At 35.5% G+C, this 17,407-nt stretch overlaps 1 protein-coding gene across 2 annotated transcripts in view; it reads left to right on the forward strand.

The window, feature by feature from the left end:
- LOC150095728 (arylsulfatase J-like) overlaps positions 1 to 17,407 on the forward strand; it is a 150,863-nt gene that overhangs the window by 59,662 nt on the left and 73,794 nt on the right. For both annotated transcript variants that reach the window (XM_090409768.1, XM_090409769.1), the window contains exon 6: positions 6,887 to 7,012. In XM_090409768.1, the coding sequence (XP_090265894.1) occupies positions 6,887 to 7,012 (126 nt within the window). The remainder of the gene's footprint in view (positions 1 to 6,886; positions 7,013 to 17,407) is intronic.

Here is a 17,407-nt window from a genome sequence, read left to right on the forward strand (position 1 = left end):
CTAAACGAAGGTAGCCTTCTTGTCCTCAAAGGGTACAAACCAAAGATGAAGATCAAAAGTTTTCTAGTCTTTTTAACACAAGTTTTGTACCCCTGGTGATGTAAGTTTACCGTGTTTTGAAACTTCAATTATATTGTATAAATCAAGTGGATATTAAATACAGCATTATTTCAAAACCGCATATAGAAAGTATGAAAGTTTGAAAGTATGAAAATTTCGTACAAAATTTGACCAGGGAGCTTACGAGAATACACTTGCTGACATTTATGAGTTGCTCTAGCACGGACCTTATAGAAAACATGATCTCTTGCCCAAATGTCCATATATTTGCCTTCTATTGGTCTGTTTTAATAAGATTTCACTGGCCTGACAGCTGTTTTGAACTGGTTGGTTTACTCAGAGACCAGGCAGAAACCTTAAGAGAGCAAAAACTCTTGTTCAGTACTAAGGAACTCAAAGTGTCCGAAAGGCGTATCTTTCGTAAGTCAATTCTTGGCCGGTGCATAAAGTATTTACTAAAATAAAAGCCTCGGTTCAGAATGTAGACACTATGAAAGTTTCTGCGTTCAGCTTTGAAATAATGCTGGATTTAATATTCACTTGATTTATATAATTTTGCATCACTGAACTGAACCCTTTTGGCTTTTTATTTTAGTAAATTCAATCATATTGTTGAATTTATTTGCAGGTTTATTTTAATAAACCTGCTTTATTGTTTAGAAACATGATCTCAAACCTGGAAATTAAATGAAGGTTTCCGTTTACTTATGCATAGAGTTTCTGAAATATCATTTGATTCTCAGCTAGCATAAGATGATTATTTGTTTATACTTTGGCTGTAACACTTCGCTTTTAAATTCACACTGTAAAAAATTATATGAATATTCTCATTCACTTGCACGCACAAAATTTGTACTAGAAAAAAAATTGTAGCTTCAGTAATTATCAATAACAGACAGCAGATCATGTTTCAATAATGTGTCACTCAGATTTGACCAGTTGGCCAAGACTGAGTGAAATATTATTGAAAGTTTTGAAGATTGTAATTCTGCTCTTACAACGTTGAAAGTTTCAAAAACCGAATTAGTAGATTTATATTCACTTGAATCTTCCTGACTCTATTTCTTAATATTGGAAAAATCTGGTTCTCTTACTTTCTTCCCCTCACGCTTATGAAATAAAAAAACATTACTATATATGTATCTCTTTTTCTCTTCATTAATAATGGATTTAGCTAAAGCAATTTAAAAACAGGTTTCATTTTTATCACACTCTCATTCCAATCTTCTTTGGCAGGAAATAGAACCAGTTCAGGTAGGGCTGGGGAAATTCTCTGATACAATATGGTGATGAAAGGTAGATAATTTCGTAGAGCAGCATGAAAGACAAGTAAAATGAATGGCGTGGATTTTTTAAAAATTGTATGATCCTGTGAATGTAGTATGTATGCATGGGAAGATGTCTATGTGGAGAGGCTGAATAAGAGGAAAGAGTAAGTGTGTGTATGTTGGAAGTGCAATATTATAATGGACCATGAGGCTTGTTTAAATATGAGTAAGGAACATAATGTCATAACTGAAAAGGTAGTTGAGGAAGATTATGTGAATGTTCAGAAAGTATGTGGGGAAGTGACAGTGAGGAAAAGAGTGTGATTAATGATAAAGCTCGCAATAATGATATTTAAGAACAGAGTGCAATTAATGGTAAGATGATGTAAGTATAGTTGAGAGCAAACAAGTTTGTGTGACTGATGATAAGATGGCGAGAGTGAATGATAGCAAAAAAAGAGATGTAAGATTTGAAAGCTGAGTTGGTGAAGATGAAGCAAGAGATGAAGCAGGTGCAGAGTGCAATGAAAAGAATTGTAAATATGTATGGAAGATTGAAGAAGACAAGAATGAATGATGTTGGTATAAAAGAGGTAACAGAAGACTTGCAAGTGGCTTTGTATGGGAAAATTTGATTATTAGAGGTCTGTTAAACTAGAAGATGAACAAGGTTTGTTTTCCAGGAGGTAAAATGAATAGCATGTTTGATGCATTGGATATGAGGAGTAAGCGAGCAAAAGAGACACGTGTAATGGTAGTAAGAACAAATGACTTGACCAGGAGGAAAGAGAATGTAAGAATGGATATCAGGAGGTTATTGAGGAAGATAAAAGTTAATAGTATGATAGGAAAAGTAATCAATGTATTGCACAGGTATGACAGTGAGAAGAAAAGGTGGAGAGCAAGGATTATGAATGATTTGTTAGCAGAAATGTGTGAAGAGGCTGAAAAGGAGTGCAATTTGTTAATGTGTGGAATGAGGTTGAACTCTATTAAAGCAATGGACTGTATCTGAATGGATTTGGTGTGAGTCATTTGGAGAGTGTTGCTGGAAGGGAGAGTAATGAGTGCAGAGAATGAATCTGACATAAGAATTTATGTGAAAGAGGAGATGAGATTGAAGTGGTGCTTATGAATGAAGCTGATAGCATGAGTGTAGAAAATGAGGACAGGTGTGCACGACAAAAGAGGCAGACTTGGGGTGGACAGGGGAACACATCGTGAGAAAAGTTGATGCTCAAAGAAGAAGTGATTGTGTGTGTATATACAAGAGAATGGGATGACCTGGGATGTAGGTAGAACAGATGGATTTGAAGAAAGTTCTGAGATGGGTAAGGAGAAATAGAAATGACTTAAGGAATGTATGCAGAAGGCACATCTAATAAGTAGTATCAGTGAAACTTGTTATGGATCTAGGCATGAGCTGTTATGTTTGTATAGAAATACTAGAAGTATCAGGAAACCAAGGAAATGAAATGGTTGTATTGAGTTCATTCACAAAAAATTGTTGGCGTAAGTGAGACATGGTTGGATGAGGATGACATCCTGACAGGAGTAGAGATGAAATGGTATGATGTATGTCGTGAAGACAGGAAGGATAAAAATGGAGGTGGAATGCTATGATGATAGAAAAAGAGTTATATCCATACAAGGTAGAGATGCAAGGGGGAAATAGTGGTAGTGGTTTTGAGGCAGTGTGATGTGAGATAGAGGTGAATAGAATGAAATATTTAGTTGTATGTTGCTGTAGACCTGGTAAAGTGGATAGTAGAGGCCATGAAATGTATTAGCAAAGCAAATAGGAAAAGGGTATACACTATGTGTGATTTTAATTATGGCAATGCAGATTGAGATGAAGAGATAGCAACTGGAAGTAAAGAAACTCAATTTCTTGAGATTTTAAGAGACAGCTACCTCAGACAGTATGTAACAGAAGGCATGTGGGGATTTTAGGGTCTTGGATTTAATCATCTCATCAGAGGCTGTCATTATAAATGAAGTGTCAAATCTTCTCCTACTTGGTGAGAGTGACCATGAGGTGATTACCTGGGTGGTTGCCAGCCATGTGAGGACTTCTTTGAGGAAAGGGTATATGTGGAACTACAAGGCTAGTGATTATCAGAAGCTCAGGAGACAGCTTGCAGTTGTAGCAGGTAGGAGGAGCCGGGTAGAAAGTAGAACAATGCTGCTTGGGTACAATTTGAGAACTAGTTTTTGGTATCCAGTTTTTACATGATTCTTCTGATCTCTTTCTGACAAAAAGAAAAAAGAGGCATTAAACATTTATGTTTGGAATAGTAGGAGGACATTTACTAGTTAATTTATGCCAGAATAGGAGGAAAAGTAAGGATAAGAAGCCAGAAGATTTGGACCAGGTGGAGGGGGGGAGGTAGATGATACAGTGGAGCCATCCAAGTCTAAATTTTACTTGTTTAATCCTTTATCCAAGTGTAAGCAAACAAAGTTTGCACAGGAAGTATCTTCATATCTAGGCTACTTGTATATATATAAGCTGATGACTTAACATCAATTGCCTTAGCATCCCATTATGCAACACACAATTCTTTTAGAATTGCATAATACTATATGTTAAGGGATTGATCACTATCCAAACTGGTTTCGAACTTTACTGAGTCTCATCAATGGGAGCCATACCTAGGAAGATGCCAAGGTGGTTGAATTAATGCAGAAGTCATGTATTTCTCATATTGCAAATAGCAAAAAGGTGTCTCACCTTATTATTAAAATACTCTGGATCTGAGATAGTTGAACATTTTTACAAGTAGCCTAATTATGGAGATACTTGATATGTAAACTTTGTTTACTTACCCTTGGATAAAAGAATGAACAAGAATATAATTTCTTGTTGAGCACAATTTACTTTCAAACCAAGTGGGAGGGGGGAAGAACACTGTCAGACAAAAGTTATGACCAATAGCTTTGGCAAAGGACAAGAAAACATGACTTTCACTTAGACATGGTGCAAGTTTCTGTTTTTTGCCTTTCCAAAATAAATTTTGGATGGGCTCAATGGTTTGCTTGCAGCCATTTGAAGCTTTCATACAAACAGAAAGAAACGAAATTTCAGTGAAACCAATTTTAGGTAGATGAAAGTCATTGTCTGGTACGAGACCACCATCCCACTTATTTGGAGGCCTTGAAGTGGATTGAAAAAGTTCCATGTTTGGTCTCTAGAGCAGGGTTTTGAGAAATACAGAAAAAAATATAATTGATAAAAATTAAAAAAAAAATCCTTAACCTACCCATGATACAAAATATACTATTGGTTTGCAAATAACCTTTTAATGGGTGGAAGCAACATATAAAAAAAAAAAGTGATATGTCTGGTTCTTCTCCTGTACAGTTTTTTGGCACACTTTTTTTTTTTTTTTTTTTTTTTTGTATAAGAAGTAGAATGAATTTTAAGAATTTTAAGAAACAGCACAAATATTTAGATCAGAAGATTGCAAAGAATAATCCAACAACATGAGGCATAGAAGTTGCAGAGATCCACTTGGTTTTCTCATAATTCCAGATAACACACATGAGAGCAAACTGTTTAAATGTTACTCCATGGGAGATGAATTTGAATTGAGAATGCTAAAAGAAACTACATATGAAAATTCCTGAGCTAAATCTTATCTGTTCTTCTCATGATATAAGGCAAGAACAATTTTATTAAATTGTTAGAAAGGTTTAAGTAAAGAAAACAGGAACAAAAATTTAAAGCACTGTTGATACATTTTGTGCCTCGATTGTATCACTTTCATGTCAATGTTTGATGAAATATAGAAATGATGATTCCAAGTGACTTGGAAAATAAGGTAAGGCCATGTTAAAACATAATGAAGAAAGAAGACTGCTTTTTTTTTGATAGCTATAGGACACGATATTATGCCTTTGAACTCACTACCACCCAGTTGTTATGACCTTTCATGGGTGGAATTTATATTATTTTCTAAAAAAAACTTTAGATACTATATTAATGTGTCCTATAATCATTTTCATTTTGAAATGACCACAGGACATAATCAAAATATCAGTTGTCTGCTGTGGCCTTTGAATATGAATTTCTTATTATTACATAGAAATTACTTTTTCAACTTAAGATGCGCATTCTAAGAATGGGTGATCAATTACTTGTACTAGAAATTATTTTGAAATGCAGATTCCACAGGTTCATTTATAAAATAAACATTACTTATATTTATGGATATTATTTCTGGGAAAAATCCCATGGGAAAAAATCTGGGGAAAAAAAAAAAGAAATATTTGAACACCACAACGTAGTCTATAAATTTCCCTGCCAAAAAGACTGTGATATCACCTACACAGGTTCCACCATCAGGTCTTTATGGGCAAGACTATAAGAGCACTTCCGCGATTGTAACATCCCTATTCCAGAGCATTTAAATACTAAAAAACACAACATCAAAAAGAAAAATCAAATACAAAGCACAGGAAAAACGGAAATAGCTGTCCACGCCCTTGAACATAAACATACCCCGCAGATCGACAAGGCCATCATAGTAGACAGACAAGAAAATGAAACAGTGCTTAGAATATCAGAAACAATAGCCATAAAGTGTGACGCGAACACTATCAACGTACACAGGCCCTACATAATCTCCGAGTTTTGGAAGCTACACAACATAAAATTAAGGTCACAACCCCAACCAATAGACGATAACACAAACACTTCAAAAGCAGAAGCACCTACCCGACCTGACATAGCATCCACTTCCTCTACGTGTTCAGACTACGACCACGAATAGTCGAAACGGACCGCACCCTGTCAACCTCCTTCCCCCCCTCCAAAAATCAGTTGCTGTTTTCAACCCCTTTCACCCTTTCCCACCTCATATAAATATATAAAAAATGCTCTGCCCATCCCTTATAATATATATGTATATATATGTTATTCAAAAAAAAACCCGGGGTTTTTTCCATTTGTTATTTCAATTCTCCCACTTGCCAACCCCCCCCCCTCCAAACACACACACAGTTGTTTGGACAACGCAAAAGAAGAGCCACAACACCCAGAAAAAGGTATGTGCAAATTTCTTGTCCTCTATGCAACATATATGTATTGATAAATATACATCTACAATGCCCTAAGAATCTGTGAGAAAAGAGCCAATGGCATTTAAACTGGGGTGCTCCTAAACAGAAACAGGCAAATAGCCGTAAATATAAATATAATACTTATATTTATTATTACAATGCTAAATTATATATGAGGGGGGGAGGCCTGGAGAATTCTGATAAACACCTAGAACAAAAATGATATTTAAGCAACTGATACACAAGAAAGAACATAAGTTATCTTCATAACTCTGCTGCTAGTATGTTCTTTCTTGTGGTTATATCAATTGCTTTAATATAATTTTTGTTCTAGGTGTTCATCAGAACTTTTCAGCCACCTCTCATATTGTTACATTGCAGTGCAGCAATTTATTTTGGAACTTTTTTTTTATATGAATTAAGCAAAAATGTTCTTACAATATCAGTACAAAAATTGATGTTTCATTATGTTACTATAAAATTTTTTTTGATAGAACGGAAAATGGGGTCTTGATTTTCATCATAATCTTGACTTAGTTACTGATAATCTTAGAAAATATTCCACTGACATTTATACTCATCAAGCTCTTCGTGTTATTGGTAATCATAATGCATCTCAGGTAAGAAAGTTCTTGCTTTCTTTGAGAAACAATTATCGTTGTCAGATATTTAAAATTTTTGTTTTAAATTTTATTTAATTGTAAATGGTAATTTCAGAGTTATATTTAAGAAGCATGTGATATTAAAAGGTACTTGTTGAATCACTTAACAAGTACCTCTTAGTTATAAAATTAAGATATAACTAAATGCTGCTAAACAAATTTGTATTTAAAAAAACTTGTTTTTTGGGGTGCTTAAGGGTCAAAGCTATATTACTGAGAGGAGACTTCCACATAGCCTTTAAAGGAATGCAGAGAACTGATCGTGACTTCTGATCTAATGTCTAATTCTCACCTTCTCGTGGTGCACACTGTTTGGTATCCACCTGGATACTGAACGAACGAGGATAGGCTGGCAATTTGGGATTTAGCCAACCAAATTGTATTCTTATTGGCTTAAACCAAAAATAAAAATGATGGTACAACATGACAGAATTTCATGTCACCGGCTGGGATGTCACTCGGTTAAACAACAGCCCCCATTGTTTTTGCCAGGGAACCAGGGCAAACAGCGAACAGTCAGCTACTGGAACAAATCCTAAACCCCCCAATCCAACTCAACATTACTAGAGTTCAAGATCAATACTATCAACATAAGAAGTCTGAATAAGAAAGAAATGGAGCTAGCTGAGGAACTGGATAAGTACCAGATCGACATAATAGGGGTGACTGAAACAAAAAAGGCAAAAACTGGTGAGATCTTTCTAAGCAATAAATACAAAATGTTATTAAATATTAATATTTGGTTAACCGATCAAGTGTTGATCAATTTTATTAATTAACTGGACCAACTAGTTTCGCCACACTTATCTGTTGGCTTCTTCAGGGCACTTACATATAGGTTTAAACACTCTCACAATTATGCGTAACTGCAAAACTGACAAGAATAAAAACTGACTAGAATAATTACAAATAAAATAGTATCGAACGTGAGTGAAACATGTATCGCGTGTATAAGATCAGCTAGCTGTTGTTGAGGAACCTTCTGTAGTTTGTATTAAAGTTCATTTCTTCCGTTTTTAAGGCTCTGATTAGGGTTTTCCATATCTCATGGGAGTATTAGGCCTTGATTTCTGTTAAGGTTCACAGTAGAACGGGCGACTGTGGCTGCTTCATGACAAAATGTTATATTCAGGCAATGACAATCAAGGAAAAGAAGGAGTAGCCATAGTATTCAACACTAAATACGAGGCTAATCTTGAATGGCAAGCAGTGTCAAGTAGAGTGATGTGGGCAAATATGAGAATGGGGAACTAGACAATCAGTCCCACAGGAGGTTCTACTAAGGTAGAAGTGGAGGAATTTTCTGAGGCTTTAGAAAAAGCAACTGACACAATGAAAAAGGAAAAGTTGGTCCTTGTTGGGGATCTAAATAGCAGAGTAGGAAATGATTGTCAGACATACAAAAATATTTTGGGAAAATTTGGAGAAAAGAGCAAAGCTAATAATAATGGCAAATACTTGTTGGATTTCTGCTCAGGACATGGACTGGTTATTACTAACACCATGTTCCAACATAAAAATGTGCACAAATTCACATGGAGAGAAGAGGAAAGGAATAAGAAAAGTCTCATTGACTATATTATTGTTGATAGTGATGTTTTCTCTCTGGTGCAGGACATTAGAGTGTACAGAGGATTTGAAATTTGAAGTGATCACCATTTAGTCTTATGCAGAATAAAATTGAATTTCATATTGAAAAGAAGAGAATGTAAGAAAGTTTTAAAGTGAATAAAAGTTGAGCAGCTCTCAGATGTGAACTGTAGACTAAAATACACATGACTGAAGAAAAAATGAGAAGGGAGTGCAGTTTGTAGATGTATGGCATATGTTTGAGAGAAGAATGGAATAATACAGAAATGATGGCTTGAATTTGAGTGACTTTGGAGTGAGTGAACTAGAGAAACTGTTGCTAGATGGAAGTGCAGTGTGTGTGTGTGATGTAAGCAAGAGAGCATAAGAAATGAAGTGAAAGATTAGGCAATTTCTTTGATGATGTGTCCACCAGAAAAACAGGTGGGAGCCCGAGTGGACAGGAAGATATGACATAGGGAGATTGGATGTTGGGAGTAGTAGTGAATTTATATATGGAGTACATCAGTCTGCATATGGCTCAGCTTATTTAGACTGATGATCAGCATAGAAATGGAACAAATTAGGCTGTAAGTGGAAAAATTGAGAATGAGCAGATATATGTAGTAAGTTGTGATAAAGGTGATTGGGCAAGGGAAGTTGGGATGGGGAAATCGCAACCAGCAAGTGGCTTGGGTAGGACTGGTTATAAACCTAAAACTGAACTGCTGTGTTTATTTACAAATGCCAGGAATATCAGAAATAAGAAGATGAAATGGTTCTCAGAATGAGTTTATTCACTCCAAAATCATTGGAATAAGTGAAACATGGTTAAATGAAGATGGTATCCTAATAGGAATAGAGCTGGAAGGGTATGGTGTTTATCGTGAGGATAGAAAGGACAAAAAAGGGTGGGGATGGGGGAGTGCTGCTGATGATAGCAGCAGAATTATGTCTACATAAGGTAGACATGAAAGACGAAAATAGTGGCAATGGTTATGAGGCTGTGAGATGGAGGTTGACAGGAAGACATATTTAATTGGATGTTGGCCAGGGAATGTGGAGAGTGGTGATGAAGAAATGTATAAACAACTTGGGTTAGCAAACAAAGGAGGAATGGTGATTATGGATGATTTTAATTATGGTGGTATAGATCAGTGTGTAAGGTATGGGTAGTAGGGGTAGCACCTCTTCCTTTTCAGCAGTCGTATCAAAATATTTGGTGGCTGGGTGGAATTGGTCCCCACTGTTCATACAACTCTCACTTATGGCTCCAAGGAGCTGGTAGAGTGCAGCATTGGCCACCTGGAACCTTGCCTCGACTGGCATGCAAAACTAAGTGAGGGTATCAGCATTTTATGCTGTAATGAAGGAGAGTGTCTCCTCCTTGTTGCACTTGAAGACTGGAATGGCTGAGTTAGCAGATGACCAAAATTTAATTTGACAATGGTAATGAAGGCATGACAGCAAACTATGTGATATAGTCCGGGCACACTCTGAGACAAAACAGAGATGTGGCCAGTCACCGTGGACGAGACAGGATCCTCACCATGTAATTTTCTGTAGTAAGCCATGAAACAGAGAAACATGTCGGATTTAAGCAATAGAGACAAGGTTGGACCCTCTGCAACTTTTGTTTCTTGGAAACATTACAGGGAAGAAGAGAAAGAAACTCGGGAACGTAAGATGGATACTATGAAAGTAGCATATGACGAAGATACCTTAAACCCTCCAGGGAGGGTATCTCCTGATCCTTCACATCTGAAAACCAAGAATCTTCTCTTTAAGGCTTGCAACTTGGAATGTAAGGACTTTATATGAAGCTGGGAAATTAGATAACCTTATACAAGAACTTGAAGCAATGAAAATTGACATTGCTAGTATCATTGAAGTCAAATGGACTAATAGTGGAAAAATAAACAGAAAGAGCCATTCAATTATATACTCATGTGGGGACAGTCATAGGAATGGAGTAGCATTTGTGCTAAAAAATAAGATTGCGCAATCCTTACTTGGATTTTGGCCCATAAGTGACAGGATAATTGCATTAAAAATTGCAGCTCAACCTGTTAATATTTTTATTGTCCAAATATATGCACCTACTTCTGATTACCTAGATAAAGATGTAGAATGTTTCTATGAAGATATTCAAAATGCACTAAACAATGCTAAATCAGATGATATAACTATCATTATGGGAGATCTAAATGCTAAAGTAGACTCAGAAAAGATCTCTTCCTGTATGGGAAACCAGGGCCTGGGACATAGAAATCCAAGAGGAGAAAGATTAATACAGTTCTGTGAAGGAAACAATCTGGTAATAGCAAATACTTTATTTAGCCACCCTCCTAGAAGACTTTAACCGTTGAAAAGTCCCAGAAACAGCTGTAGGAACCAGATTGATTATATAATAATTAAAAAAAAAAGATTCCGGAATAACATCTTACAATCCAAAACATACCCAGGGGCTGATATTGGATCAGACCACAACCCTGTGGTCATTAAAACAGCACTAAAATTAAAGAAAACAATGAAACTTCTAAACATAGAAAAATATGATCTTGACTCCCTTAAAAATCAAGAAATAAAGATAAATTTTTAAAGGAACTGGCACAATCCACTGCTGTTAATGTTCCTGATCCCACCAAGTATGCTTATCCTAAAGATGAGATTGAGGATAGATGGCAGAAATTTAAAGAGGGCATAAAAAGGCAATAAAACAAACAATTCCCAAATTTGAGAAGAAAATGAGTAAACCCTGGATGAATGACAAGATACTGAAAACGATGAAGGAAAGAAAACACAAAAATCATCCTGAATACAAGAACTTAAACAAGGAGATCAGAAAAGAATGTAGGATTGCAAGAGAACTATGGCTCAACAACAAATGCAAGGAAATTGAACTTCTGGACAAAAAGCACAAAACCAGAGAACTTCATGAAAAAGTTAGGGAGCAAACTAACAAATCTTGCAAAAGGATAGGCTCTAATTGCATTGAAGATACCAGTGGAAACGTCCTAATGGAGAAAGACAAAATAAGGGATAGATGGTTTTCTCAAGTTCTTGAGAGATAACTATCTCAGGCAGCATGTAAAGCAGGATATGCGAGGATCGAGAGTTTTAGATCTGATCATTTCATCAGAAGACGTAATTGTGGGTGGGATTGCTTCCTCCAGGTGGTAAGAGTGATCATGAAGTGATCACTGGGGTTGTGACTAGCCATATGCAGACTTCTCTGAGGAAAGGATATATGAGGTAGTACAAGGCTGATGATTATGACAAGCTTAGGAGACAGCTTCTATAGTGTGGATTGAGGAGTTGAGCAGTAAGGAAATAAATGCTTCTTGGGAACTTTATCCAAGTGTAAGCAAACAAAGTTTGCCCCTGAAAATATCTTCAGGACTGGGGTAAGTGACCCTTCCCTTAATGTATAGCAGTATACATGTCCACAATTAGATGTGCTTTGCATTATGGGAGATACTAAAACAAGGAGTTATGAGAACTCTGTCCACCTTTGCTCAGAGTTGTCTGGTGTTGCACTACTTTACCCCAGTCCTGAAGATATTTTCAGGCGCAAACTTTGTTTGCTTATACTTGGATAAAGGATTAAACTAAATTTATTATAGTCTAACCAAGTGAAAAATAACCTTCCAAAAAAAAAAAAAAACCCTACAAGAGTATAAAGAGCAAACCAGGAGAGTGACTGAGTTAGTAAAGACAACAAAAGTGCAATATGATCATTAATTAGCAAATCAGGTGAAGAAAAACCCGAGAGTATTTTTTTTAGATATATAGTAAATAGGAAGAAGAATGATTATGGTAAGATGTTAATAAATGAAAATAGTAACTGCTGCAGAAAACATTGGTGAGGTATTCATTAACAATTTATAAGGGTGTTCCATCCTCATCAGGGTGAAATCATGAGAAACACAAGTGTGAAGGACATAGTCACTTGTTCCTTTAGTAGTAAATAGTAAATTCCTTTTTCTTTGATACTTCTGCATGTGTACTCAGCCGCCAAGTTAAGACTGCATGGTCACTCTCACCATCCAGGAGCAAGGCTGACATCTCAGTTACATTCAGACACTGACTAGGACCAAATCCAAAACCTCTGATCATTCCCTTGAAAACTTCTGTCTCTACTTGTTCTCTCACCAATCATTCACATTCCTGTCATCTCTCTCTCTCTTTCTCTCTCTCTCTCTCTCTCTCACACACACACACACACACACACACACACACACACACACACACACACACACACACACACACACACACACACAATCTTCCTTCTGTACACTTTTGAGTGGTTAGTGTATCTGCTCTCCAGCCAAGAGGCTGCAGGTTCGAATCCCACCAGGGGTATGGATGTTTGTGATTGTCCTACTAACGCTGTATATGGAAAGGGCATCTGCAATCCTACCTCTTCTTCTAGGAGAAGGCTTCACTCCCAAAACCCAATGAGGCAGAGGAGTGACCATGCGGTGTCAAAATGACATCACATGTGAATAACTAACTAACTAACATTCTCTCTTTCCTTAGTTCTTCCATTCCTATAACTTTCTCTCACATCATTGGTTCATATCACATTAGTTAGCCTTTCAAATCTCTTTCTTATGAATCAACTCATTTTTCATACTGTCTACTTTCTAAGTACCTACATCTCCCTTTCCAAGCATCCTGTTCCTACTCAAGATTCACTGACATAGTCAACACCATCCCTCATATCTCCAATCACACTACCTAATATTAGTCAAGTCCATAATCTGATGTTCATCTTCCTCAGTTACACTTCCTATATCTCTCTTCTGGCACTCACTCATTTCCATCAAGAGATACTTATATTGAAATCACCCAGCTCTTCCCATTGTCTGCATTTTGTGCAAACATACCCCCCCCCCTGCCCAATCTCTTACTTGCCACATTTTGAAATGAAGGAAGCATACATGTCACAGGTGTAGCATGCAACAAAATCTTATATAATATTACACAAAATCTAATCTTTATATGGTGGAAAACTGGGATGTGTCACTCTTTAAAGAAAGGTATGGTGGCCACCATAATTCATAGAATGAAATATGGTACAACACACAATATACACATCCCTGATGAAGAAACAATTGTAAATGAGCATAAGAACACCAAATAGATTACCAGATCATTAAGGTAGGAAGCACATTTACCTCAACTGTTTGTTTGCCATAGTAAATCACCCCCTAAACTATTCAGGAAAGCTTAGGAAAGAAGTATATGGTGAAAACAAAACAATTTTTTTTAAAACACTGTTTTAAAACAAAAATGAAGTGTTTGATTATAGTTAAGTGCATTTACAAACCATTAATGATTTGCCTTGTTTGAAGGAAGATATACTCAAGATATGAAATATTTTATTTTTGCTGAAAGAACTTGCTATATTGAAGTCTTTTAAGGATCTATATTATGGTAATTTATTTTTATAACATTTTATTCCCTCAAAATTTAAAAATAATAAAGTTGACATGTATAACATGCATACTAGAAGAATAAAAAATTGTAGCCACAAATTACCTTCACGTGCTTAAAATTCCAGAAAATTAATAATTTTTTATTAAATGAGTGTTGGTTGTGGGCAAGAAATTTTTTAGATCACCAGTCATGAACTTGTTAAAATATAAAAAGGGAAATAAAGTTAGTAGTATTCTGAATCCAAATTGAATATTATGTGTAGTTTTAGAATTGTGGATATGATGATAAACAAAGTATTATTAGTAAAAGTTTTTTTTTTGTGATTGTTAACATATACGAAATTTAGATTCAGACTCATCGAATTTTAGATAGAGTATCATGTTCCAGTAAAAATTTAAAAGTTCACCAATTCAGAGCCTAGGTGCTCTTCCCCCCCAAAACACTTAGTTGTTGCATGTGTCTTAACATATTTTAGAAGCGAGTGAAGGAATTACTGATAACAGTTCTGATGAACAGTGCCCATAGAAATATAGTTGTAGAAAATTAATACATCATACAAACTGAATGTGTGGATGAGAAGCAAATCATTCAGTGAGCAGCAGGGCATTAATCAAACAAACTGCTCTTCTTTGCATTGAGTCAAGAATTTTTAAGGAGCTCCTAAGAACATCATGTAATTGTGCGAACAGTATTTCATGATTGGATGGCTGACAAACTTGTGATTTGTATAAATGGAGTAAATGGATGACACTTAATTTCTTGGATACTAGAGAGAATATATGCAGCACGTTTTAGAATTTACAGAAAAAGACTGAGGGTAAAAATTATCCACAAAATACAAATTTCTGTGTAGAAATGTGGTATTGTGTCAAAGTTGAGAGTGGACAATGAAGTCTTGTGAGAAAAAGAGAAGACTGAGTTTTGTTGCATAAGAAGCTAACAAGATTATAATATCCCCACTGAAGAATGATTTGAAGATCAGCATTTAAGAGCGGTGTGTGTGTGTGTGTGGAGAGAGAGGGGTTTATTTGTGTAGCACAGAATTTGGCAAATAAGAAGAGTGCAGTGTACTGTCATCAGCAAAACTGGGAATTGAATGTGCTGTCAGATGAACCTTTTTTGTTGTTAAACTGAAAGGTAAAAAGTGGGAAGAGTAAGGAAATTATGTAGTAAGCCAATATTAGTTGTGAAGTTTAAGCATTCTGCTCTGTCCATCACATATATTGTGTAAATAGAAAGAAAACTGGCAACCTTTTTTAAGACAGAGAACAGATGTGATGTTGATTAGCTTAAGAACCTTTTATATCAAATTTCATTAAATAGCTTTGAGATTTTTGCACAACATATTATAAAGTGGGCTTTAATGGTTCAGGAATACAACTTATTTGTTACCTGCATCCTAAGCAAAAAAAAAAAAATTGATCATGTGTCTCTCTCTTGTGCAAACAAATGGTAATCTGTCCCTAAGAAATGCCATCCACTAATATGCAAGTACTTCTTCTCCTTGATATAGAGCTGATTTTAACTGTAATGAACTCAAATCCCTCAGTCTGGTCAAAATCCTATGGAATAGAGATTCTGATAACTGTAAAGTAATGTAGATGTCTGACCGTTTTAGGTAATGAAGTATGTGGACATTAGATCAGTGCAAATTCCTTAAACCTTTGTCTGTATGTGCACAGATGTACTTTTAAATGAACATGATCTTACCCTTGAAGTTGATTATCCATTTAATTTTATTTTATTTGCTATAAGTTTTGCCCTTAAATGCATTTTGTTAACTTAAAATATACTGAAAAGATCTGATGATGGTGATACAATCTGTAATGAAGTTTTACCTTTAAATGTATTTTGTGGTTGACAAAATACATTTAAGGGTAAAACTTCATTAAGATTATATCACTATCATCAGACCTTCAGTATCTCTGCAGACTTATGGGATCTCTAAATCATACAGAAAGAGAATTTAATTATAAATTAAATTCTCTAACATAAAATTCACTCTGGAACTAGAAGAAAATAAAAAACTTCCTTTTCTAGACATCCTTATAGAAATAAATGAAAGAAAAAACGTATTATCATTCTCCATCTATAGAAAACCAACAAACATAGGAAGATTTCTGCTTGCTACTTCACATCACCAATCAAAAAACAGACCTAATAAAAACCTTAAGGGATAAAGCATAACAACATCCCCAGTACAGAAGAAAAACAGAAAAAAAATACAATACTTAACACAGATCCTACAAGTGAATGGGTTCAATACTAAGTTAATTAAGAAAATTCTCAATACAGCACCTACAAGAAACTTAAATAAACAAGATTTCGAGCATGCAGTCACCCTTCCTTATATCAAGAATGTAACAGATAAATTACTCTACAAATAATAGCATAAAAGTGACTTTCCTGCCACTTGAAAAAATATCAAGATCTCTTCATCCTCCGAAACCTCCATATCACCCTATGAAAAAAACCAGGGGTTTATAATATTCACTGTTCCTGTGGCATCTGCTATGTGCCAGATTGGGAGAAATCCGCATGAGTAAACATCAAAAGGACGTACAAAATAAGAGAGAACATAAATTGGGATTGGCATTTCACACATCCTCTACCGGTCATGATGTACTCTGGGATAGAACAGACATATCCTATATAGATAAGAATTGTTTCACAAGTAAATGGCAGCAAATATGATTAAAATTCCTACACAATGCAACAAAAACCAAGGTTTGATTTTAAATCAAGGTTGGTCATCGTTTATTAAAAATTTACCAATTTCGGACCTTGGACAGAGTGAGCGTGAACCACAGAACACGACAACAAATAGCATTGTCTCCAGCTAACACGCATTAACAGTTGTATAGATCTGTTATTCGGTTTTTTAACAAACTGTTTAGATGTTCACAATACCAACAAATGAATTAATTTTCATAATTTCTAGTGGTTTGTGCCTTAAACTTTTAGTTCTCTTTACTCCTGAAGATGTTAGTCTGACAACTAACGAAACTTGTCGGGTGTTGTTTTTAGTACTTGTTTAGTTTTAAAAACAGTTTTCTTTAATAAACGTGTGGTCACAAAACCAGAATAATTATATTGAACTTAACTCGGGGTGCGATATCCAGGAAAAGGAAAATCACTAGTGGAGTGCCTCAGGGGTCTGTTTTAGGGCCATTACTATTTGACTTGTATATTAATGATATTGGCGAAGATTTGGATGGAGATATTCAGTTGTTTGCAGATGATGCAAAGTTGGGATGAACCATAAAGAGTAGTGAAGATGTTGTGGCCTTACAAGAAGACTTGAATAAATTGAGTGATTTGGCATGGAAATGGAGATGC

This window comes from Typopeltis vanoorti, chromosome 20 (genome assembly GCF_054136105.1).
Source record: "Typopeltis vanoorti isolate ZY-2024b chromosome 20, IOZ_Tvanoo_1.0, whole genome shotgun sequence".
NCBI classification, from domain to species: domain Eukaryota; kingdom Metazoa; phylum Arthropoda; class Arachnida; order Uropygi; family Thelyphonidae; genus Typopeltis; species Typopeltis vanoorti.